Source organism: Oryzias melastigma, linkage group LG14 (genome assembly GCF_002922805.2).
Source record: "Oryzias melastigma strain HK-1 linkage group LG14, ASM292280v2, whole genome shotgun sequence".
NCBI classification, from domain to species: Eukaryota; Metazoa; Chordata; class Actinopteri; order Beloniformes; family Adrianichthyidae; genus Oryzias; species Oryzias melastigma.
In genome coordinates, this window is record NC_050525.1 from 27,366,064 (window position 1) to 27,391,104 (window position 25,041).

At 43.1% G+C, this 25,041-nt stretch overlaps 2 protein-coding genes and 1 long non-coding RNA gene across 8 annotated transcripts; 1 reads left to right on the plus strand and 2 right to left on the minus strand.

Moving 5' to 3' along the window:
• Positions 1–4,459: 4,459 nt before the first annotated feature.
• Positions 4,460–12,350, minus strand: acer3 (alkaline ceramidase 3). 2 transcript variants are annotated; one of them, XM_024264415.2, is made up of 11 exons: positions 12,235–12,350; positions 10,289–10,399; positions 10,166–10,218; positions 10,037–10,089; positions 9,882–9,963; positions 9,746–9,781; positions 7,162–7,220; positions 6,988–7,089; positions 6,727–6,831; positions 6,615–6,660; positions 4,460–6,544 (listed from the first exon to the last, which is right to left on the minus strand). In XM_024264415.2, exons 2-11 carry the CDS (start codon positions 10,374–10,376, stop codon positions 6,491–6,493), a joined length of 678 nt encoding a protein of 225 aa, XP_024120183.1. In that variant the 5' UTR covers positions 10,377–10,399; positions 12,235–12,350; the 3' UTR covers positions 4,460–6,490. The 2 variants fall into 2 exon arrangements, with proteins under 2 accessions (XP_024120183.1, XP_024120178.1); XM_024264410.2 differs by having other exon boundaries at positions 12,210–12,344.
• Positions 12,351–12,363: 13 nt separating this feature from the next.
• On the plus strand, positions 12,364–17,996 carry LOC112141367. Its single transcript, XR_002918370.2, has 2 exons — positions 12,364–12,503; positions 16,207–17,996. It is a non-coding gene; the product is annotated as an uncharacterized LOC112141367 (long non-coding RNA).
• On the minus strand, positions 14,369–22,362 carry igsf5a (immunoglobulin superfamily, member 5a). 5 transcript variants are annotated; one of them, XM_036215195.1, is made up of 9 exons: positions 22,131–22,362; positions 21,549–21,628; positions 21,169–21,477; positions 17,204–17,494; positions 16,181–16,294; positions 16,029–16,053; positions 15,878–15,978; positions 15,128–15,180; positions 14,369–14,994 (listed from the first exon to the last, which is right to left on the minus strand). In XM_036215195.1, exons 2-9 carry the CDS (start codon positions 21,604–21,606, stop codon positions 14,935–14,937), a joined length of 1,011 nt encoding a protein of 336 aa, XP_036071088.1. In that variant the 5' UTR covers positions 21,607–21,628; positions 22,131–22,362; the 3' UTR covers positions 14,369–14,934. The 5 variants fall into 5 exon arrangements, with proteins under 5 accessions (XP_036071088.1, XP_036071086.1, XP_024120111.1 ...); XM_036215193.1 differs by having other exon boundaries at positions 21,549–21,706; positions 22,131–22,360; XM_024264343.2 differs by having other exon boundaries at positions 15,878–15,966; positions 21,549–21,706; positions 22,131–22,350.
• Between the last annotated feature and the right edge of the window lie 2,679 nt (positions 22,363–25,041).

Here is a 25,041-nt window from a genome sequence, read left to right on the forward strand (position 1 = left end):
CCCAACACACACACTCAAAAGCACTCAGAAACACACAAAGGAAACATAGACACACAGAGAGAGAAACAAACAAACACAGACACACACTTCCTCTCGAAGCAGTATAGACTTTGACAAAGTGGCCTCAGGTGTAGTTGTGTTGACCTTAAGCGTTGTGGTTTTAACAGATATTAGGCAGAGTTTTGCGCCGGATGCCGTTCCTGACACAACCTTGTGTTATATCGGGGCTGTGGATCAGCACAGACAGATCCAGAGCCCCCCCCCCCCTTGTGGCTACATATGTAGGCAGTAGCGTGAAGGGTCTCGCCTATGGACCCACTCCTGGGAAAGGACCCTGATTCTACACCTCATGGAGCTGCCTGATAGAGGCTGATTTTAACATCCGTATTGATAACTCCTCTTATCCCGTCGCCTCACATTGAGCTTTTTTTTCTGTCCAGCTGCTGAGCAGACAGATCAGAGCTGAAGGCCTCTTGTTTGGGACAGATGTTACTGTTATTACAGGAGGTTACAGATCTTCTGACACATCATCATCATTTCAGTCTGTGACGCCACTGCTGGCTTGTAGCCGCCACAAACTTCTCCATTTTTGGCGGTCTTGCGCCACACGCCTCCAGGCCCTTCCAGCTTCCTTCTTGATGTCGTCTCTCCATTACTGCTTTGGTTTTCCCCTTGCTCTTTCCCAGCCCTTAGAGCCCAGTCCACTACTTTCCTGGCCCACTTTTTGGTATCCATTCTAGCAAGATGCCCCGCCCACCTACTTTTTGCCTCTTCTTCTGTGCTGATCACGTCTTTCACTTTAGTTTTTGATCGTATTGTTTAATTATGGATTTTGTCTATGTTAAATTGAGCATTGATCTTTCCGTGCTTCTCTGGGCAACAGCCAACTCTTCTCTTTGACGTCTTGTGATAGACCACGTCTCTGCTCCGTATGTCATTGTTGGTACGATGTCGGCGTCCATGATCTTCTTTTTCAACCACAACCAATTATGTTCACAGAAACCCATGTATTAATCTGTGTAATTCTTCAGATTTATGGCTCTTGTTATGTTTGTTTTTCTTTTTTTGCTTAACACTCAAGACACCATATACAAAATCAGTTATGACCAAAGTGACTAATGTTAGTGATAATGGTTCCATCTTCTTCCTTCAAGGCTGGTATTAAAACTCTGCAGCCTTTCCTGTTGATAGAGGTTTCCTTCAGACTTCTTCCACTTTTTAATGCTTTTTCCACTTTCAAGGTGTTATTTTCTCTAAGATCTTCCCTCATTTGTTTCCGTACAGTCTTACACAACTCTCTGTAGTCCGTTTTGTCTTATGGACTTTGGTCTTTATTTGCCATCACCCTTCTTATCTTCATTAGTTCTTTGTTTGTGGTTTAGTTTTCCTCCTCTGTTGTCAGTCTTCCTTCCAGCTGTTTCCAAAACACATTTCTGGATGGTTTGGACAATTTTCTTCACCATTTCCTCTGCGTTTTCGCTTGATAGTGTTTCAAAAAGTTGGAATTCTTCTTCCTTCTGCATTAGGACTTAAATGTTGATAATGGGGATGGATGATTTCATCTATCTACTTCTTCCAAGTTCACTGTTCAATTTGATAGTACCTCTAACCAGTCTGTGGCCACTCCCAACATTCAGTCTCTCAATGGCATCGACATTCTGTATGATATTCTTGTTTGTCAACATGTGATCAATCTTATTTTTTGTTGACCCATTTGGGCTCTTCCAGGTCCGTTTTCTGCTCTTCTGTTTCTTGTTGTATGTATTTGCTATCTTCAAGTCCTTGGATATTACAAAGTGCTGAAGTCTTGTTCCTCTTTCATTTGGTTCTCAAAGGCCGAACTGTCCAACAGATGCTCCTTCGCTCTGATGGTGTTGCCCAATCTTAGCACTGAAGTCACCCATGATGATCTTGAAATAACTTTTGTTCTTTTCCATGCTGTTGGCTAAATCCTCATATAGCTCCTCGATCTCCTCATCATCGTGACTAGTTGTTGGTGCACACACTTGAATCATTGCAGTTTATATTGGTTGTTTATTTCCAGTGTAAGTGATATTACTCTATTGCTCTCAGCCACGTGTTGGATGACTTTGTTCTTTATATTCTTGTTGACCAAGAAGCCGACTCCACCAACGACTCTTCTCCTTCTGTTGTGCATAGCACATGTCCACTTTGTAACTGCTCTAGATGTTCTCCGTTTTTCCTTGTCTCCGATAATTCAATGATTTCCTATTTCAATCCTACTGGATTTAACTCATGTTCCAATTCCTCCTCTTTCCCCTGGTCTTTCAGTGTTCTGACACTGTAAGTACATACATAGATGTAGTCTTTGGTGGCCCGGGGATTCTTAGCACTCTCTGCTTTTCGGCTGCCGGGGACTGAGAGCCGATGCTTGTTCACTTGTTTCATCATTTGTAGGATTGAACCATGAGTCACCACACTGGTTCAGTACGGATTGGTGAGTGCCTGGACTCGATTGTTTAGCTCCAGGATTATGAGGCAGGTTGCTCGAGGTTACATTTTACCTGTGGCAGGCTGACGACCTGACCTGACACACCAGGTGTATATTTGTACAAACCCCTTCTGTAATTCAGGCTAAACTTTATTTATATGTTCTAAATGTGTATTTCCTTCATTCATTCATTCATTCATTCATTTTTATTAGACTGGAAGGAAAAGAAGAAGAGAGGGGGATGGGGGGGGTGCAGCAGAAAGGGGTAATCATAAAATCATAGAATCATAAAGCAACAGGTTTATCATCAATACTGTCAGTTGTAAATGCCAGCCTAAAAGGGGCGGGGCCTATCCCCAAAAATGTTACAAACATACCTGTTGTCTTCAGAAATCTTCACACACAAACATGTAAACAATATAACTACATGACATGTGAAGTCGTTCATTCTGTCACACATACTCAGTGTAAAGGTGAGCTCACACCTGTGCTCAGGTGAGTTTTCTGTTCTACTGAGATGGATGATGGGATGTAAAAAGAGGGAGCCAGGACCCCCCGACACCCACCCGGTATAGCAGACAGAGGAAATCCCCCGCCAGGCAATCCTGTCGACCACCCAGATGGGGGCCATCAGGACTGTGACAGGGGCCCCCAAGAGAGCAGGGGGGCACAGGAGCATGGGGAGTGCAGGCTCCAGCCCAGCCAGAAGAATAGATCTCTAATGATGTGCTCATGGGGGCGGATTCACGGTCTTCTGCTTCTGCATTTGGAACTGTTCATCACATCATGGTTGCACGCCTTCATGATGATTATGGTCTGTCTGGGTCGGTTCTAGGTTGGTTTGTCTTGTACCTCAATGGAAGAACTTTAAATACTGTTGTAGATTCATTAACCTCTGAAATGAAAAACACATCTTGTGGCGCTCCCCAGGGTTCAGTTCTGGGTCTTATTTGATTCCTTTTATATATGATTCCTTTTGGGAAAATCTTGGACTCATTAGTATATTTAGCCACATTTATTATCATTTGGGTTATTGTAATTATCTTCGTACCAGTTTTAATAAAAACTCTTCAAAGCATCTGAAACTCGTTCAAAAGGTTTCAACAGGAGAAAATCCAGTCCTCTTTATAACGGCTCACAGTTTCCTTTAGTTGGCTTTAAACTTTTACTTCCAGTTTTTAGAGCCTTGCCCAGGTTATTAAAAACAACATTAGTAAACATCACTGAACAGATGACATTGATATTGGCTCCCCCATCCCAATGATCAGAATCAGGTGTCCTAATCACCTGTCCACAGGTGTATAAATCATCCCTCTGTCATCTGTTTTCACAAACATCAGTGAAAGAATGTTCCTCTCTCAGTGAATTCCAGTGTTGAACCGTCTTAGGATGACACCTGTACAACAAATCCAGGGGAGAAAGGTCCTCAATATTCCAGTCAGCTCTATCAGAACAACATGGAAGAGTTTGAGATCAACAGCAACTCCGACACCAAGTGGTCGACCACATAAATTGATGGAGAGGGGTCAGTGATGCTGAAGGTCAAAGAGGTCATAGACCTTCTGCAGTCAGAGCTCCAACCTTCATTGACCTTCAGATCAGCCGGGTACTGTATGCAGAGATCTTCATGGAATGGGTTTCCATGGCAGCAGCTGATTCTTTATCGTAACTTTCAGTTGTGAGAAGATATTTGAAGCTAGAGAGATAAACTCTGCACATCTGTGAGCCTAAAGGGTTGTGACTCTTTCAATGGTTCATTTAACTCTGAAGCTGAAAATGTCTTAAAGATACAAACATTCGTCTGAAGCCTGTGAAACTGCCAATAGCTTAGGATCTTCGCCCTTCATAGAGCAGAGAGATTTTTATTAAACTGGAAACAGAAAGTCCCTGCAGGGATCAGCTGTTGGATCAGATCAGATTAAAGAAATAGCAAAACTGGGAAAGAAGTCCGTCTTTCTGGTCCACACAGCTTAACTCCATGACGTTTTGAATGAAAACAAGTCAACGTGAAGTAGTGACATCATCATTTATTTCACAAACACTGCCCAAAGTTTTTTTCTTGTTTTCATGAAGTATACAGACCCAAAACTCTTGAGAAAACCTGGATTTGAAAACAATGTTCTCTTTCGTCCCTCTCCCATAATTTGATGGCTGTGTTGACTAAAACTGTTTTGTGCTTCAGTATAAAATACGTTTGTGGTCATGTTTGAACCTCCATGTTTCTCTGAACTAACACTGGCCTTATCATGACGCTCTGCAGAGGCTTAGTTACGTTTTCTGTGTCTTTATACAGTTTTCTGTAAATCCGTTTCTATCAGTGATGATTATAATCTTCAGTTTCTGTTTGGTCTTCATTCAGAGGATTGAAACTTAAACTGAATAGAAGAGTTGATGTTTGTTTCTGGACTTGACAGAAACTGTTGATGATAAACTTAATTACAAAAAAGGACCTGAAACAAATGATGAAGTTATTCAGTCAATAGTAGCTTCAGTCTGACTGGGATGAGGCGCTGCAGCACTATAGTCACAGAGAGGAGGATGGTTCTGAACATGTTTGGCCTCTGAAAGACCTTCTTGGTCCTTTCAAATAAGAGGTAATGATAAAAAAGTATGAAATCAAACCTGAAAGAACAGTGAAAAAGGACATTGACATTAAATGCTGTCAAAACTGCAAAAGAAAGCTCCAAACCAGAACTTTAGAGGAGCAGTTTTGAGCTGGAAACACGAGCATCAACATGAACGGAACACTGGACAGGAAATGGTAGATTTACACAGGAAAACAAGCACTTTCGTCTGTTTTCTGACTTAAAGACAAACAAAAATGCTTGACAAATAAAACTGTGTGTAATGAATACATCAGGGGGTCAAACTCCAGGCCTCGAGGGCCGGCCTCCTGCTGGTTTCCCAGATCCCAGCATTATCCGCTGCTGATTACCTGGATCAGGTGTGTTCAGCCTATTAGGAGCTGGAACAGCAGGTTGGTTGGTGAACTCGAGGCTAGGAGCCCATTTTTAGAAGGAAGTTTTTGTTTAAACTCTGAGTTTGTGAACTCCAAATTCAGGAAAACTCTGAGTTTTCGGTCATTCATGCAATTTCGGAGATTCCTGGTTAAATTATTGACAGATCAAAACCATTCCTGACTTAAAAAGTGACCTTCCTGACATGATTTAGTTCTTCTCCTAAATTGAAATGATTCAAATGTAGACGTTCGCATTAACTCTCCAGATATTTCCTCTCAGTTTTACCGCTGCAGATGTTGATCTTCTTGATGAAACTGTGCTCGTAGTCCCATATGCTTGCAGAAACACATCAGTTTCTGTCCCCTTTAGTGTGAAGACCTAAAGGTGTTTGTTCCCGTTGCCATGGTGAATCGTGCTGTCTTTGCTCCATTGATCAGGGCTTTTGATGGTCATGACACTCTCACCTGATTCTGGTTCTAACAACTTCAAGTTGATTGAATCAAACTTTTTGTTCTGAAACCGAAAACTAAGTTTGCCAATTTTGATTCTGTGGACTCTGAGTTCAGGTTTGAACTCTAAATTTGTTGAACCTGCTTCTGGAAATAGGCCCCTGGAGTTTCCCAGCCCTGGAGTTAATCCAAACATTGATTTGTTTTTAATTCAGTCATCTTCAAACCAGAAACTGGACTTTTAAAAACTTCCAACTCTGAGCAACACTTTTGATATTCAGTTCAAGTTCCAAAAAGGAAATCTCTGAGTTTGTTTTTCCATTTTCCCCATAAATAATAAAAACATTTGAGTACATTTTAAATGTTCATCTTCCTTCATGTCAGCTCCTCAATCATTCTTCCAAAACATAAATACATAAATTAGCATTAGCTGATCAGTCTAGCTGCAGCAGCTTCCTTATTCACACACATCCCTTAATTTGTGTCATCAATTACAGCCAACAAAAAGGCCTTCCAGTTATAACTTCTGAGCAGTCCTCACAGTCCTGGAGGGGCCTCCTCAGGGTCACCTGCCCCTGCAGGGTCAGGGGTCAGGGCAGCTCTGGCAGCAGCCACGTGTGAGCCCGACATCAGCTGGTCCTCTGCGGTTCGATGTGCAGCGTGGGCCAGACCCCACAAAGAAACTGAGCAAAGGGAAGCATTAGAAAACCTGGAGGTCTCAGGACTGAATGTGGACGAAGAAGCAGCACTCACCTTCACCTTTGCTCTGTACTTGAGGTAGGTTGATCTGATCTGCAGGCTGTGAGAACAACAGTCTTTACATCCACAGTCACAAACAAATGTCTTCACAGCCATGGACAAATACCTGAGAAGAATGTGCAGGTAGGAGCCCAGACCCGTGAAGATGTGCCACCAGGCGTGGAACTGTGTCAAGACTCCCACCCCGGCAGGCAGAACTCGTCTGCTGGCTCTGACATTCAGACCAAACATCATTGACTGGACAGTAAACATGCTGACATCAAAAACATCCTGAAAATGGTTGACTGATGTTCAGAGGATGCTGCTCTCATTTCATCTCGCTCCTGATTTTGTTTGAGTGACCTTCAGCAGAAGAACTGCTGCTCACCTCAGCTGCTCACAGAAGATGTTGTCGATGTTCCACAGCAGAAAGCCCAGCAAGAAGATAGCTAAAGATGCATAACACAATGGCCTCAGCCACGGGTACACCCTGAAAACAGACAGGGAGGTCAGGCTGTGGCCTGGAGGTCCACAGATGTGATGGAGCTGCAGTCAAACTTACCATGTGACAATGAAGATCGACCGCATCACCAGACAAGCCACCAGAACTCCATACATGACCTGCAGAGAGGAGAAGCTCAGAGGAAAACTCCCAGAGAACAACTGGAACTGGTCCTTCAGCAGGACTGTCTCTGGACCAGGACTGCCTCTGGACCAGGAGTGTCTCTGGACCAGGACTGTCTCTGGACCAGGACTGCCTCTGGACCAGGACTGTCTCTCTACCAGAACTGCCTCTGGAGCAGGATTGTCTCTAGACCAGGATTGTCTCTGAACCAGGACTGTCTCTGGACCAGGACTGCCTCTGGACCAGGACTATCTCTCTACCAGGACTGCCTCTGGAGCAGGACTGTCTCTAGAAGAGGACTGTCCCTGGACCGGGACTGTCTCTAGACCAGGTCTGTCTCTGGACCAGGACTATCTCTGGACCAGGACTGTCTCTCTACCAGGACTGCCTCTGGAGCAGGACTGTCACTAGGCCAGGACTGTCTCTGGACCAGGACTATCTCTGGACCAGGACTGTCTCTGGACCAGGACTGTCTCTAGACCAGGTCTGTCTCTAGACCAGGTCTGTCTCTGGACCAGGACTATCTCTCGACCAGGATTGTCTCTGGACCAGGACTATCTCTTGACCAGGACTGTCTCTAGACCAGGTCTGTCTCTAGACCAGGTCTGTCTCTGGACCAGGACTATCTCTGGACCAGGATTGTCTCTGGACCAGGACTGTGTCTGGACCAGGACTATCTCTGGACCAGGACTGTCTCTCTACCAGGACTGCCTCTGGAGCAGGACTGTCACTAGGCCAGGACTGTCTCTGGACCAGGATTGTCTCTGGACCAGGTTTTTCTCTGGACCAGGACTGTCCATTCCCGGTCCTCGAGAGCTACTCAAACAGAAGAACACACATCACTCCCATTTTAAAGTCTCTTCACTGGCTCCCGGTCCCTTTTAGAATTCATTTTAAAATCTTAGTCCTGACCTTCAGAGCCCTTCATGGACAAGCCCCACCTTACATTGCAGACCTCATCCAGCCCTATACCCCCTCCCAAAGGCTGAGATCCTCCGGGCAGAACTTTCTGATGGTTCCCCGGACACGTCTTAAAACCAGAGGAGATCGGTCTTTTAAAGCAGTGGCACCCAGACTATGGAATGAACTCCCTCAATTTTTACGTTCACTGGATTCTATTGATGTTTTTAAAACCAACTTAAAACCCATTTTTATGATCAAGCTTTTCAGTTCTATTGATTGGGTCTCTCTTCGTAACTGTAATTTATCATTTTATGTACTTTTATGTGTCTTGTATTCTATGTGTCTTTTTAACATATCTGCTCTGTCTTTTTATCTCCTGCTCTGTAAAGCACTTTGTGACTTATGTCTGAGAAAAGTGCTATATAAATAAATATTACTTACTTACTTACTTACTCGAGAGCTACCACCCTGCCTTTGTTCTTCAATCCCTGCTAGCTGCTGATTAGCTCAGTCAGATGTCTCCACATTCTGACTGAATGAACACACCTGGTCCAGGTAATCAGCAGCAAACAGTATTGAGTAGAACATGGTCCACATGGAATGATTTCCTTTGGTTTCTTGGTTCTTATGTTTTCTTTTTGATAGACAGACGTCCACTCTGACGATGTTCACGTCCAGATTTAAACTCTTCCTTTTAGATAAGTGTCTTCAGTCTGTATTCTTATTTTCAAGTAATTTAATTTAAAACCTGTTAAACAAATTTTTTGTTTGAAAAATGATTTCAATGCTAAAAGATTCTCGAGTGTTCAGGATCCTGGCATGTTCTGTAAAGCTCTTTAAAAGTCACTTCTTTTCTTTGGTTGCTGCTTTTTCATGGTTTCAGTTGGAGATATTTTTGTCTGAGGCAACAAAATAAAAGGTGTTCTTCCAAATTTAAAGGTCATTACTAGGAATGTGGTACTAAAACCAGATCCAGCACTTCCTGTCCAAACTCCACGCTAACACTTCCTGTCCAAACATCGCGCTAACACTTCCTGTCCAAACAACATGCTAACACTTCCTGTCCAAACAACATGCTAACACTTCCTGGCTGGTCGTGAGGCCGAAGCCCAGGCGACAGGAGGACAAGGCTGACGGCGTCTTCAAGGTTTTTTTCTTTTTTCAATAAGAGTATCGTAAGAGTATTGATGAGTCACGTTCGAGTATTGATAAGACTATTGGTAAGACTATTGATAAGAGTATCGTAAGAGTATTGATGAGTCACGTTCGAGTATTGATAAGACTATCGGAGAGGGTATTGATAGGAGTATTGGTAACAGTACTGATAAGACTATCGGTAAGAGAATTGATAAGAGTATCATGCGACTATTGACAAGAGTATCAACACGAGTATTGTAAGAGTCGTGATAAGAGTACCGGTAAAATCTTAACGATACCCATCATCACAGTCTGATTGCAGGTCTTAGGTTTTGTTGACCACGTGAACCTGAACCTGAGTGAACCTGAACCTGAGTTCAACCCTGTTGCAGTTTCCAGCTGAATGTTCAATCCTGGTATAGGAGGCCTGAGTCACCGACCTGACAGCAAACAGAGCAGCATAAGCCAATGGCGCCCTCACCTGGTGAAACACGGGCTCTTTCCACTGCAGGTACACCTGCAACAAGACATAAATGAGAACGCACACACGTGCACACGCATAGAGCCTGTTCTACAGCAGCTCTCTGCTTTCTGATCCAGGACTACAGAAAACTCACCAGGGTGACGGACATGCTGAAGATGAACAGCAATGCGATGGGAAAGAACCCCACAGTCTTCTCTTGCTTGAAGCACTCGTATCTAAAACACAAGTCTCAGATGTTGAGTCCACGGTGGATCTACTCTCAGGGAGTCAAAGCGTTCCATCACTTACAGACAGTAGACAAACACACAGGTGCTGTAAATCATCGGCAGCTCGTCCAGCAACTGCAGCGTTCAGAGAAAACACGGCTTAAAATGCAGTCAACATCAGGCGTGGTCGTGCTCACGCGTGTGGGCTCACCTGCATCTCGTACAGCAGCGTCATGTGGAAGCACCAGGAACCCACACCTACAGCTGACAGGAGGCAGAGGACAGGTGAGCTCCGGTCCAACCAACCGGCTCAAACCAAACTGCAGACACCAACCTGCTAGACCCAGGAACGAGAAGATGTACCGGAACTCCAGGCCGCTCCGAAACGTCTGCAGGGCGCCAAATAGAGGAGGAAGGATCATGATCAGGTTGCTGACAGTGTTCCCTGTTTGGAGACAGGAAGACAGAGAGCAGACAGTGAGTCTGGTAGGTCCAGATGTGAGCAGATGTAACCATGAAAACATCTGGATCCAGTTAACAGACATTACAGCTGTGAAAGGATCCAGGAAGTCACTGGATCATGAATCCAGATCAGAGCTGAGCTGAAAACTGAATCCTGAACATGAGAGTACTGCTTTATGATCAGAGACGGGGAAAAACATCTGAACTCTGCAGAGAACAAAGACCTTCTGATCTGTGGACAGACCAACATGTTATTACATTTGAATGTAACTACACAGAAATATGAACACATGGAAGTTTTATTAGTTTTTCTTTGGTTTTAATCAAAAATGCCACTTTAACAAAAAATGATTTATTTGTTTTTGTTGAATAAATTGTTTCAGTTTGGCTTAAATGTCTCATTAATGCTGTTAAACTTAACGTCAAGGTTGACTACAGTGTCCTTCAGTCATGATCAGAACTCACAAGGTTCTGTTCTGAAGAACTCGGATCAAACTCTGGAATCGGACTGGAATTCATTTGTTCTTGAAGAACTAAACCGTTTCCTGATTTCATCAAAACATTAACAAACTGGTAGAACAGAAGTTTGTGTTTGTTGTGATTCATGACAGCAGGAAAAGACGATAGGGCAATGCATCATGGGAAATGTAGTGAAGCAGTGCTGCTGCTGGACAGACTCATCCCTGAGATTCATTATTGATTCTCTTTTTTATTCTTTGAGACCGAATCCTGCGGGAAGCTGCTAGGGCTGCACGGATTATCCATTATCGTACGGATCATATGTGTGTAGCTGGGCACACCTGACGTCTGTCACGGCACACCTGACGTCTGTCACGGCACACCTGACATCTGTCACGGCCCACCTGACATCTGTCACGGCACACCTGACGTCTGTCACGGCACACCTGACATCTGTCACGGCACACCTGACATCTGTCACGGCACACCGCGGATCACCTGGTTAGCATCACATGACAGCATCGCGGCTTCAGGTTTGGATCAAATCAACACTTTTCATAAAAGTTCTGCTGCTGTGAGTCCAGCTGGTTTACCCTCTGGTTCTGTGTGGGTTCGGGTTCTACCTGGATCCGGTTACAAATCATCCGCCAAACGCTGCACAGAGGTGGTTCAGGAGACCCGGTCCACAATCATTCAGCATGAAAACCTGATCCCGTCCACACCAGAACCACTGACCCAAAAGCGGTTCTGGAGCAGAACAACTCTCTATGAAGACCCACTATAAGAATGAAGAAGAACCACAGAACCACTCAGAGCGGACCACCAGGTCCAACAGCAGAACCACCGAACCGGACCGGATGAACAGAGGAAGGAGGGGTCTGACTAAAGAGAAAACAGCTGCACGTGCACGCCGGCCGTGCGTGTCTGCTGAGCAGCTGGATGTGCACGTGCACGCCGCCGTGCGCGTATGCTGTTATCGCCACGAACGTGCGGTGGAATGCCCCGCATGCAGGTAAAAGGTGAGCCGGTCTGTCGCACCTGCGTTCACGCGGACACAGCTGCCGCGTGAACGCGCCTCCGCAAAAACACGTCTTTGTTCCCCAGCTGGAGTCGTCCTCGTGACCGCGCGCTCGTATGTGGGGGTGCTTGGGTCGGGGGGAGCTGGAGGACGGAACCCCCCCCACCCCCACCCCACCCACCGTCTCTCTGCGCTCGCGCTCTGTAGCTAGCTAACCCGTTAGCCGGTGTCCGGAGCGGAGCGCCGGGAAACCGTGAGGGCTCCCCGGTCCCCCCACCCCGGAGACGGCCCCCTCCCGCTAAGAGGCGGTACTCACAGAACTCCGCCACGTAGAAAGTCACCTCGTAGTTCTCCTCGCACCAATCCAGCGTGGAGGTCGGCGGCCCCCACAGCCCCAGCCTGCGCGCGGACGGAGCCATGACGGAGAGGAGGAGGAGGAGGAGGAGGCCCTAACGGAGCCGCCGGTCCACCGCGCGCGAGCCCTCCTCCTCGCGCCAGGGGATGGCAAATAGCGTGACCGTTTCCGCGATCCACGTCACGATGTCGGGATTAGAGAAGATCTGAAACTCCGATCAGCGATCAGACGGTTAGATTGGATCTGACGATTCCGGTAAGAATTCAGTCGATCCTGAGATGGAAACATGGAAATACTATTGTAGTAAAATCATCACTTATTTCTATTTATTATATTCTATTTCTATTTATTCATATATAATGTTTAGTTATAAACATGTTCATGACATTCTTATGTATTTAAACACATTAAACTACAAATGTATTAAACTACAAATGTATTAGAATTAAAATATAAATGTATTCCTACAAAGGTATTAAAATATAATTGTATTAAACTATAAATATTTTGTGATTAACGTTTTAAAATATAATGTTTGATTATAAACATGTTTCTATAAATGTTTTAAACCAGAAATGTTTGTTTATAAATGTATTAAAATATTAATGTATCTCATGAAAGTTTATTGAATAAAAGAACAATAACAAACGGGTCATTATCACTATAAAGTGCTTTTGGTGTCGCCACGAGGGTCATCCAGTTTAAAAGAAAGTGCATCAGATTAATCAAACTGTAGCTTCTTAAAACAAGGATTTAAAGACTTTCACAAATATGAGTAAAATTGTTTATCTCTTAAATTGTAATTCCTTCAGTTTATGCAAGTTTTTTTCTGTAGATGTGTGATTTTGGTATGTCCCACACACTGTTCTGCTAACTTCAGTGTGTGGGATAGGGGATTAAATGACAATAAATCAAAAAAGTTTTAAAACATTTTTTTTGTCACAGCACATTATTAGATCGACAATCATGCATGTTCTATTTTCATTGAACATTTTGCACATGTCCCTAGATTTGCTGTCCCCCCTGTCATTTTGGGATAACTGCCTCTTTAAGGTACCTGGTAATGTTTTCACTGAAATTACAACCAGTCTTTGATATTTCTTCATTGGAGACTGAAACAGTGGCTGGTTGCAGAGTAAGTATTTACACTTTGATCATTTTCATCATATTATTTGTGTAGTTAGAAGTTGTCAAGATTAAAATATCAATGAATATAAAAACTTTTCATAAATTCAAGATATATGAGTGAAACAGCACACAGCTTACTTTCTAACTGAATGATGTTGCAAAGTGAAGATCAACAGTGTGCTCAATAAATGCCAACATTGGACAAAAATGTCCACCTGTCATCGAGCCTCCATGACGGTGGACCTGGGTCATGACAGGAAGGACTTCTGCATTGTTTATGGAAACATGCTGACAATGTTACACACTACAACAGCTACTGTTGACATGGTATGACAGTAAATATATGATATACAAAAAAAGTCTAGTCAGAGTCAGTCTTTAAACAAAGTTTGACATGTATTCTGGTTTCCACCACTAGATGGTGCAGTGGTGTGAGCTGCTGACTCAAAACTGTTAAATTTATCAACAGTTTTTTCCACATAAAATGTTACACTGATGACTAATTTACTAAAGTTTTACAAAACATTCTCACAAAAATGTTGCGTTTCAGGCAACGGGATGAAAAGGAAGAAGTTTGAAAGGAAAACTAGAAATAAATAATCAATCATCCTCTCTTTAAAAGAACATTTTTCTTCTCTTTCTTCAGTGATTTGTTTGACTTTCACTGTGGACATTCATTCCCAGAGTGCACTATACAACATTAACGGCTCATTTTTCGTGTTCTGCTGTATATAGGAGGGATAAAGCCAGTCTGTTCACCTGGTAATTTACCCCTACTTGGGAAAAGGACTTATAAATATTTTTGTTTTGACTCGTTACAAAATGAGACAATTTAATGACCTTTAGGATTGTGTCCACCCTGTCGTCCTGTCCACTCCCTTATTTTCCTATTCTAAGAAAAAAAAACATTTATTTTTACAAGTCAGCAAATTCTCTGTGTGATTTATTCATGAATACGGTAACGCCAAGCAGTATTGGTTGTTTGTGGTGTTAGCCTGATATCCTGGAATGGTCGACGCGTTACTCAGAGTAACCTTTGTGCTATCCAGGCATGTTTACTTTAAACGTGGGGTCATTTATACACATCATATCTATTTAGTCATCAGATACATTATGGTATTGTTATTGTATTTTCCTTTTATTTTATTTTTTAAAAGTATTTTCTCTGTTGTGTCTTTGTGACAAATGGACCTGAGTCTGTAATAAGAATCTATTCAGAGCATCTAAAAAACCAACATGTGACAAGTTAAAAAACATTCAGATGTGACTTTAGAAACACAGAATCGTTCCATCAATTTAACCCCAAAATCCAAACAGACACTCAATACATGAAATAACGTGTAATGTTTTAAATGGAATCTATTTATTTTCACTTTTTTAAACAAAAGATCAAAACAGAAATCCTGTCAGATAAAGAAGAATAAACCATAAAAACAAAAGCAGATTTCACATTAAAGAATCAGTTTGATCATTAGATCCTCCAGATGTAATAATGCTGTCAGATTACATTCTGATCAACTCCACACAAACGTTGCTGTGCGTTGAGTTTGTCGACTGATCACACGATGGTGACGTGTCTGTGCTTCATGGATTGAGCCTGTTTCACCAAATCTTTCACCTGGAAACCAAAAAAGAGCAAATCGGACTGGATCACAACATTGTCTGAATCTGGGCTTCATTTTATGTGTGAAACGAGGCTGAGCTGTCGTGGGAAGCACCGAACTTTGTCAAAATCTGGAGCCCAAACTGACCTGAGCATCGTTGGAGCTGCTGTGCTGGTTGGTGGAAACATCTCCACTTTCAGCTGCAAACAGATGAGGAATATTAGCCATAACTGCACACAACAATAACTGATAAACAAAAAACTCACAGAGCCAACTATGAATACAAAACACCACAAACACAAACACTTTATTTTTATGTGATCAAGAACTTTGATTTTTTTTTATTTTATATTATTGTGCCTAATTTTTCTCTATATTAATTATTTTGCTGTGCAGCACTTTGTGTTTCCATTTGCATGAAAACTTTCTATATAAATAAAGATTGTTGAAGTTAAGAGTAAACCTGTTCTTCTGGGTCTTTATTCAGATTTTGATGGATCTGGATCAGATGAAAATACGCAGGAGGAAGAAGATTGAGTTTTTTGTGGGCGGGGCCACAGACTCAGTTCCAATTCTAAATCATCACTTGCACACAAATAGATCCATCATCGTCTTTAATGTCCTCGTCTGAGCTGCGATCTGGCTGGATATGTCCGATAGTCCTGCCGTTTTGTTATGCTAATGTTAGCTTAGGAGAAGCTGTAAGCTAACAGGAGAAAGAGCAAACAGAAGCATGCTGGGATATCAATGCAGGGTCCCGCCCACAACTCCGAGCCAGAGAACCAAAGAGGTTAAAGGTTCATCGGACCTCCTGATGTTCTGGTAGACCTCAGTCCAGAACTGCAGAGCTTTACTCAGTGCTGTGGAACAGAAACGTGTGATTCCTCTCCGTCTGACCTGTGTGGACCTGGAACGACGGGTTGTCTCGTCCTCGCCTGTTTTCAGGAGAAGTTATGCTGCTTATGTGGCTCTGCGTCCTCACCTTCCTGGATCCAAAACTTCCATCAGATCACAAACGTTTGACCATCAAAGGTTGAGAGTCTCTTACCTCATTTCATCTGTGTAGTTCAGCTCTAAAACAATAGCATGAAAACCTTGTTACCATAGAGTGAAATATGTCTCTATTTTTATATAAATGAGCTTTAAAATGAAATCAGTTTCCTGTAATAGAAACATTTAAAACAGAGCAGGAACACTTACGTTTGCTTTTCCTCCGTTTGTTGTAGAAAACGATTCCAACAATGAGCAAAACCAGCAAAGCACAACTTCCAAAGGACACAACCACAGCGACCAGCACCGTCCAGTCAGGAGGAACTGCAAAGGAGATGCTGCTGATTCTCTCAGGTTCATCTGACGGCGCCGGCTCCTGTCAGAAACCCATTCCTGTTCTACGTCTTCTGGTTAAATTCAGTGGTTTTGAAATCCCTGCACTTGGTTTTTGTGTCACTGCTGAAGCGGAAAAAGGACCTCATGACACTCAGGTGAATGTGTTCATCATGATTCCCTCTGTCAAAGAACCTCTATAAGACCACCTTTAAAGTGAGATCACCCAAGCAGGACAAATAGTCCAAGTCTGGAACCACTTTTAGTTTTTGCCCTAAAGCTGTTCTTCATGTCAAGCAGTTCCAAAGTATTCCACAGTTTCCAGTCTGATTCTCATCAGTCTCGTCTTTAGTCTCAAATTAAAATAGGCAGAGTTTTAATGTCTCAGCAGAATCCAGAAACACCAATTTATGTTCTAGAACCTCAGCATTCTGCTCTTCAGGCTAGAACTTCTTCCAGCTGGAGAACAAATTCACCAACATGGTTTCTGCTGGTCCCTGGTCCCCTACAAGACCCCCCCCCCCCATTGGTCTGTTCCACACACCTACAGTCATGTACCTGTCAGCAACATTCAACATTTATTTGATGTCCTTTTATAAAGAATCCCAATATCATTTGTGTTTTAAATAATTAGAAGTAAAAAAGTTCTACATTAGATTAGATCCAACTTGTCTATAAAACTGACGGTATGGTGGTGGGGAGGGGGCTACACAGAAAAGAAAACAGCATCATTTTTACAGTTAAAAAGGAGGAAAATGTCTTTTTCAACCTTGATATTCCATAACTTCTTGAAAACATGAAAACCAAAGAAGCAAAAGAAACAAACAAACAAACATGAGTCCTGATGTGGAGGGGAGCGGATAAACTGGGGGGTTTTTCCCGTCATGAAAACGTTCTCACCAACGGTCAGGAAGACGGCGTCTGACAGGGGCTCCTGGAGGGTTGAAATGGAGGCCAAACATTTGATGGTGGTGCTGCTGGATGCGGAGAAGCTCAGGATGCTGGTGGAGTTGTAGACCCCCCCAGAAATGGAGCTGCTGGTGTTGAACAGACTGCTATCCACAGCCTGCCCATTCTCGCTCCAGCTGATTGAAGGTGCGGGATACCAGCCAGCCGCCACGCACTGAAACCGGACCTGCTGGACCTGGTTGACGGTTTGGTTCCCTCCAAGGATGCGCAGAGTGCCGCTCTCTGACAAAACCACAGGTTTAGTTTTATGACACAATAAAACAGAATATCCACCAAAACTGCGTCAAAAACGTTCAGATTGATTACATTTTTTATCTTTATCTTTGACAGGGACCCCGTCTGTTAGCTTGATGGCGTCTGGACACGACATTGGTTCCATTTGAAATGGTCACAATGGTTTTTGTCCCCTCCCGTTTAAATAAATCATAATAATAAGTTGTGGGCGGAGCTTCTGGAGTGAGCCGGCTTTTTTATTCTCATTAGTGGTGCAACAAAAACAGCAATCAGTGTTGTTGCTGACCAGTCGTACAGTTTTATCCAGATGCAGGTCAGACACGGAAATATTTGTCTGTGAGTGGATCCGTCACAAAGGGGCGGAGCAGGGAGACTGTGGCTCCACCCACTAGATTTTATGTTACAAAGAGTTTTCTTTGGAGTGGGTCTTTACATATTGTTTGTGTAAAATACTTTTATGATGTATTTAATAAAATGTTTTAATGTTTCATTTAAAGTACCTGTTGGATTCAAGATAATTGTGAAAAAAACAATATTTCACTTTTGTTCTGGTCTGTAAAGTTCTGATGGAATAAGGGACCTTCTAGAGGTTAACATTGGGTCGGATTGGTTCTCGATTATGACTTATTGCTATATTTAAAGCTGTTCTCTGTAAGACCATAAGCGTGTGTGATAAAGGGTGAGCACTCTGACTTAAAGTAACACCAGCTTAGTTCCAGTCAAATCTAGCCAGAACCAGTTGGTTTATGTTAACTGTTTAGATACTTTATACTCTAAAGTTTTGCATATACCATTCCCATAGGATTCTCCATAATCTTCTGGATATTCTTATTCCAGTTACATCCAGGTCCGTCTCATTTAATGTTTCTTTAACTTCAGTAAACTCAGCTAAAGGACGTCAGCGAGACAGACCAACAGAAGAACTGCTCTCACTGTTCAGAAGGACGTAGATTTTAGCCGTATCCTCCATTATGAAGACTCCATCTCCAAAACCAAAGCTGAATATTTCTCTGGTTTAGTAAATTCCTTTGAAGGAAATTCTATTTATTTGTTATTTTACTAACCTTTATTTAACCAGGAAGTCTCATCTTCCTTTCTATCATCCACAACAAGTTCTCTTACTTAAAAGTCATGGAGGGGTCTGAAATGTTCTCAGCTGCATCTCCACTGTGAGAGGCAGAATCTGAAGAACATCTGGGAATCATTTTGTATGATTTTTTAAAGGTGATTTATTTGGATGCTACTGCTGCAAATCAGTACTGGATCTCCAGAGAAAATCAATGTTAATATTTGGTTCTGAAGCCTTTGGCTGCAGTTAACAGATCAAACATGTCCTGTAGTTTTTCTCCAGGTTTAAACACGCTGCAGGAGGGATTCTGGCCCACTCCTCCTCACGGATCTTCTCTAGATCAGTCAGCGCTCTGGACTGTTGCTGAGAAACAGAGTTTGAGCTCTTCCAAAGGTTTTCTATTGGGCTGAGGTCTGGAGACTGGCTAGGCCACTCCAGAACCTGGATCTGCTTCTGACAGAACCACTCCTTGGTTCTCCTGTCTGTGTGCTTCGGGTCGTTGTCATGTTGGAAGTTCTGTTTTATTCTCATCTGATGACGCAAATTTCTCCCATGATTCCTCTGGATCATCAGAACAATCAAACTTAAGACTGACCTGGACATGTTTACGCAGTTATTGACCGGCTCTCTGTAGTTCTGGGCTGATCCTCACCTTTCTTAGGGTCACAGAGACCCCACCAGGTGAGATCTGTCATGGAGCTAGGGTTGGGCAAGGTTGTGGATGGACTTAAAGGTCAGGAGGAGTATTTTGTATGTAATCTGGTGTGTGATGGGTAGCCAATGAAGCTGCTGCAGAACAGGTGTGATGTGTTGGATGGATGGCGTTTGAGTGATGAGTCTGGCTGCTGAGTTCTGAACATATTGTAGTTTACGTAGGGTTTTCTGAGGTAGACCAAAAAGAGGGGAGTTGCAGTAATCCAGGCGGGAGGTGACAAGGCTGTGCACCAGGACAGCAGTTGAATGAGGGCTGAGGGATGGCCGAAGACGATGGATGCTGCGAAGGTGGAAAAACCTGACCGGGTGATACTAGATACCAGGTGAAGGAGAGAGTGCTGTCGAAGACGACACCCAGACTCCTAACCTGAGGGGAGGGGGAAATGCAGGAGTTTTCAAAGGGAATGGAGAAGTTTGGGATATTGTTTAGGATGGATTTAGTGTCTATTAGGAGAAGTTTAGTTTTGTCATTATTGAGTTTTAGGAAGTTTGAGGTGCACCAAGATTTTATTGCAAGAAGGCAGTTAGTGAGAGAAGTGGGAGGAAGAGAGGAATCTGGTTTGGTGGAGATGTAGAGCTGGGTGTCGTCAGCATAACAATAAAAGTGAATCTTGTGTTTAAGGAGGATTTGGCCGAGGGGTAGAAGATAGATGATAAATAGCAGGGGCCCCAGGACAGAGCCCTGGGGCACACCTGCAGTGACAGGAGCTGTGTGGGAAGTGAATGTTTTCAGCTGAATAAACTGGGTGCGACCTGAGAGGTATGAGTGGAACCAGTTGAGGGGTATGTTTGTGATGCCTATGGCAGCTAGTCTATCTAGGAGGATGGCGTGAGAAATGGTGTCAAAGGCTGAGGACAGGTCGAGCAGAAGGAGGATGGAGAGTAGGCCAGTATCAGCAGCAAGGAGAAGGTCGTTGGAGATTTTAAGGAGGGCCGTTTCTGTGCTATGAAGGGGACGGAAGCCAGACTGGAATTGTTCATATAAGTTATTGCGAGAAAGATGCATATGAAGTTGAGCAGCAACAGTTTTTTCAAGAATTTTGGAGATGAATGGAATATTAGTAATGGGGCGGAAATTATTGAGGTTGGAGGGATCTGATCCAGGTTTCTTGAGTATTGGTGTAACAGCTTTTTTGAGAGGAGGGGGAACAATTCTAGTTGTGAGGGATGAGTGAATAATGTTGGTAATGAGAGAAGACAGGGAGGGGAGAGTAGCCTTGACCAAAACCAGTAGGAAGTGGGTCAAGTTGACTGGTTGAGGATTTAGAATTTTGAATTAGCAATTTGGTTGACTGATGGTTAAGTAAATGTTGAGAATGAGTGGGAGGGGTCCTGGGGAAATGAGATGGATTTGCTTGAAGTTCCTTATGGATGTTTTCTATTTTTGAAGTGAAAAAGGAAGCTAGAGTATCACAGAAGTCAGAGGTGTACAGGTGGGGTGGTACTGAGTTCATGGGTTGTGAAATTTTGCCTGTGGCGCAGAGGTACGGTGGTTGACCTCTGATCGGAAGCTTGCAGGTTCCATTCCCACCTTGCCCACCCATGTGCCCTTGAGCAGGACACTGAACCCTACCGGTCGGCATGTTCTGGCAGCAGAGCCACAGCAGTGTGTGCTCTGGACTGTGACTGTAGCTCCTTGGGTCTTCAGGTAGAAAAGCTTTACACAAGTGTCCAGCATTGGTATTAAAACTCGTGGAAGATCTTTTGTTTGTTGAAATGAAAAGAAATGTAGAAATTGAAGGTGAAGAAATCTTACTCTGGTGATCTGCTGCATGTTTCCGGACTCTAATAATTACCCATAACTGCTATCAGTTTTTTTCCAATAAATATGACATGGATTAGGATGAACATCAGATCTCTGGGGAATTGTGTATCTGACCTTGAACGCTGAGATACGCCGTCTGTGGAGCGTAGCTTCCTTGAACGATGCAAGACACCGGTCCTGCGTCTGCGCGGCTGATGTTGTAGATGGTAAACTGCACGCAGCTGGTCTCCGTGTCCTGGCAGAACACGGCTGAAAACCCATTTTCTGATGTGACCTCCCCATTTTTCCGGATTGTGAGAACCTGAAAGCCTCTAGCTTGCCAGGTCATGATGTCCCAGCTTCCCTGCACTCTGGCGTAGAACTGGATGTCCGAGCCCAGCAGAACCGTGGCGTTCATGGGCTCCAGCTGGACCTCCATCTCCACTGCTCAGAAAAACACGTTTGTCACACAACTGTCCCCACCGCCAAAAAGAAGTTAGAATCAAAACACTGACCTGAGCGGAGCAGGACGGACATACAGAGAAGAACAGGGGGGATCTTCCACAGCACCATCACGGAGAAACAGTTTTAGTGTCTGTAAAGTTCCAAAGAAAAAGACTCTGAGCTCCAGGAGATGTTTTCTTTTCACTCCTGGAAAGGTTCAGCTTGAAGGCTAAAAAACAAACAAACATGGATGGAGGTAAATCAGAGAAAGGCCTCAATGTAAAGGAACTACTATAAAAGCCACTTCACACTTTCACAGGAGAATAAAAATCTGTAGAAAAACGTATTTCCTCCGTCCATCTTTCCCTTTCAGGGTCGCAGGGTTGCTAGAGCCTATCCTGGCCACTCTTGGGTGTAGCCGGCGTTTGTGGCAGGGCCACACATCCACACTTCCAAGGGGAATTTAGAGTCACTAATCCACTTATGAAACATGTTCTTTGGAGAAAGTATGCTTAGAAAACCCTCACATCCTCGGGAAGAACCTGTAAACTCCACACAGAGAAGTTCTAACCTTCTCAATCCCGGCCAGTACTCCAACCAGAGGCCAGACTAACGACGACACCACTGTTCAGAAGAAAAAATGTCCACCGTACCATCCAGAACCTGAGGATCAGGGAGTTCTGAAGAGTGCTGCTGTTTTCTCATCAGCTGGAGACCGGTTAGCTTCTTTCAATGATGTGGATCCACTGTGTACAATGACGCTCTTGCTTCTCAAGCTCCAAGAGACTCCGCCTTTGCCACTGACTTATGGTCAAAGTTCAGACCTTATCAGCCCAGTTTACCTGTCATGAGTTATAATGCCACCAAGCCCCGGAAGGCAGCACATACAGGTGAGGTGAACGGACTCTGTGTAGTTAGACACCAACTATCCTTCAGATTCAGTCCAGATTCACTTCCAATTCACTCAAATTAAAGAGTTATCAAACTGAATTCTTCCATATTGGTACCAAATCCAGTCTCTCTAACATTAAACCTTCTCTGTTAGATTTGATTTATTTTTTGAAGATTCATTTTATTCTATTTATAAATGTTTAAGATGTGGTGGATAAATATATACAATTATTTCATATGACATTCATATTAACTCTATTTTATAAATATAATAACAGGCATGAATCCACTTTGTATAGAACTTTATTAGTATTCCCTATGGAACTTAACAGAGCACCCCCCCCCACCAGTCTTTACTGAACGAAGTGTTCTGATTGGTTGGTAAGGAACTATGAGATCTCTAATATAGGATGGGGCCACACCATTCAGAGCTTATAGGTTAACAGGAGGATTTTGAACTTGATCCTGGATTCAACTGGTAGCCAGTGGAGAGAAGCTAACACAGGAGTGATGTGTTCTCTTCTACTAGTTCCTGCTAACAATCGTGCTGCTGCATTCTGGACAAGCTGAAGACTTTTTAAAGAACTTTTCGGGCATGCTATCAGTAAAGAGTTACAGTAATCCAGTCTAGACGTAACAAATGCATGGATGAGTTTTTCAGCGTCACTTTTAGATAACATATTCCTGATCCTAGCTATATTACGTAGATGAAAAAATGCAGTTTTACAAGCTTGAGATATGTGAGCATTAAATGATAAATCCTGGTCAAATAAAACTCCTAAGTTTCTGACTGAAGAATTGATCATTAAAACTTGAGTCTCATGCTCCACATGTGCACCACCAGCATACTCACCGTATGGATCAATAGTGCTGCAAGACGTCTCATGTCACGTCAACAACATTATTTCTTATTATATTTGTTCTCTTTCAGAAGAAAAATGACACACAGACATGTTAAAAACTCTAAGATCAGGATTTTCATCGGAGAGAAACTTTAATCATTTTTGAAAAATACAAAAAACGTCCACAAGATGGCGATACTCCTGAGCATGACAGGGAAGTTTAAGGATCCATCAGGAAACCATCATTGGTCATCGTTTGTGAGTTGAAATATCGCAATAGTTCATCATACCGATACTTTGTCCCAGCTCTAAAGGCTACTGTGTAATATCATGGATCCTAGACGAGAAGGAACCTTAGAGCAGGACTCAAACCCAAGACTGTTTGGGAGAAAAAAAAGTAATAACAAAAATCACCACAAGTTTGGGCCAAAAGGACTCAAACAGTAATAAGATGAAGACGGAGTAAAACAAAGTTCTTGATTTGTAAAACTTGTTTCTGATTTGTTAGAATTCAATAAAGACAAAATTAGAGTTTTTTTCTATTTTGATGCCATCATAGCTCTGAGTCCTCCATCATCTTTCAAGGTAAACAGATGGATCACATTTTGTCTGGTAAAATCTGGTAGTTTTCCAGAAGTCTGATGATATTTGTATGCATTTATGTGCACACGGTGTGTGTGCTGAAACTGAACAGCTCAGATGTACATTCTCATAAACTTTGAGTGAGTTTTACATTCACACATTTAGGAATAAGACTTTAAAGGTGTGAAGATGTTTTTCTTTATTCTTTTACACAACAGACTCGCTGCACTGGTGTCATCTGGGATGTTTTTAGGCGTACTACTAAAAAAAGTGGTCGACCAAAATTAGAGTGAAGGACACGACCCTGCTGGGAGCCGGTACTGAGGCTCGGTACCGAGGATGTGCGCTGACCCGCTCTGACTGCTTTCAGAGTGGAGGCTGCTGGTCTACTGCAGATTGAACGGACCGTCTCAGGGTTTCCGACATGATTGGTTTGTCCTGTATGCGAGATGGTGGGGCTCAAGTCTCCTGTCATGTGACTACAGACCAGTTCCTCACTGTGTGAGTGAGGACCACGGGTCTGTGGGTTATTGTTGAATAGTTCTGTCGACCCTTTTCAAATCATGATGGCAGAAACTTCCCAAATGACCTTGTTCAGCGTTTACTCACCCTGATGAATGAGTTCTGAAAACAAGCGAATCAAAAGAGTTTGGATGGCAGCTGCAGGGAACCATCCTCACCTGTGACTCGTTTACCTGTAATCAGTGTGTGCATACAAGGTCCTGGAGGTCCAAACAAACCCTTATCCTTCAGCCAGAGCTGCACTGACATTTATGGAGTCATGCAGAACGTTCAAGAAGTGTCAAAGTATGTATGGAAAAACGGTTACTGAACTGTAAAAAACAAGGAAAGGTTACAAAAAGATATCAAAGGTTCTCAGAATACCAGCCAGCAAACTTCAAACTTTGATGAGTACAAAGTGAGGAGTTGAAACCAAACCACAGACACGAAGAATTATGTCACAACTGCCAGACAAATATTAGGGGTGAATAATAAACCAAAGTACAGATGTTTACACAGAATACACTGTCAGTTTCTACTTAAGAAATACTTGGACTGCAGTTACTATGAAGAATTGTGTTAAAGAGGTAAACTGCATCATTGTCAAAAGAATTTGACATAAAGTCATAATAGTTTTGTATTTCTACTTTTTAGAATAATTATGGGAGGTTTTCATGTTGTCACAGCGGATCTTATTGGGCAAAAAACCAAAACAGATTTGAGTCAATAATGCTGTTTATCACGAGTC

Bases quoted from the DNA above. Each gene is read 5' to 3' on its own strand.
- acer3 (XM_024264410.2), bottom strand. From the start codon at position 12,312: ATGGCTCCGTCCGCGCGCAGGCTGGGGCTGTGGGGGCCGCCGACCTCC. The intron at 10,400-12,209 runs GTGAGTACCGCC...GTCTCCAAACAG, and splicing joins TTTCTACGTGGCGGAGTTCT to GGAACACTGTCAGCAACCTG. The intron at 7,090-7,161 runs GTAAGTTTGACT...GTCTGTTTTCAG, and splicing joins TCGATCTTCATTGTCACATG to GGTGTACCCGTGGCTGAGGC.
- igsf5a (XM_036215195.1), bottom strand. From the start codon at position 21,606: ATGGTGCTGTGGAAGATCCCCCCTGTTCTTCTCTGTATGTCCGTCCTG. The intron at 16,295-17,203 runs GTGAGAACGTTT...TCTCCTTTGCAG, and splicing joins CGCCGTCTTCCTGACCGTTG to TTCCTCCTGACTGGACGGTG. The intron at 16,054-16,180 runs GTAAGTGTTCCT...CTATTGTTTTAG, and splicing joins CAAACGGAGGAAAAGCAAAC to AGCTGAACTACACAGATGAA.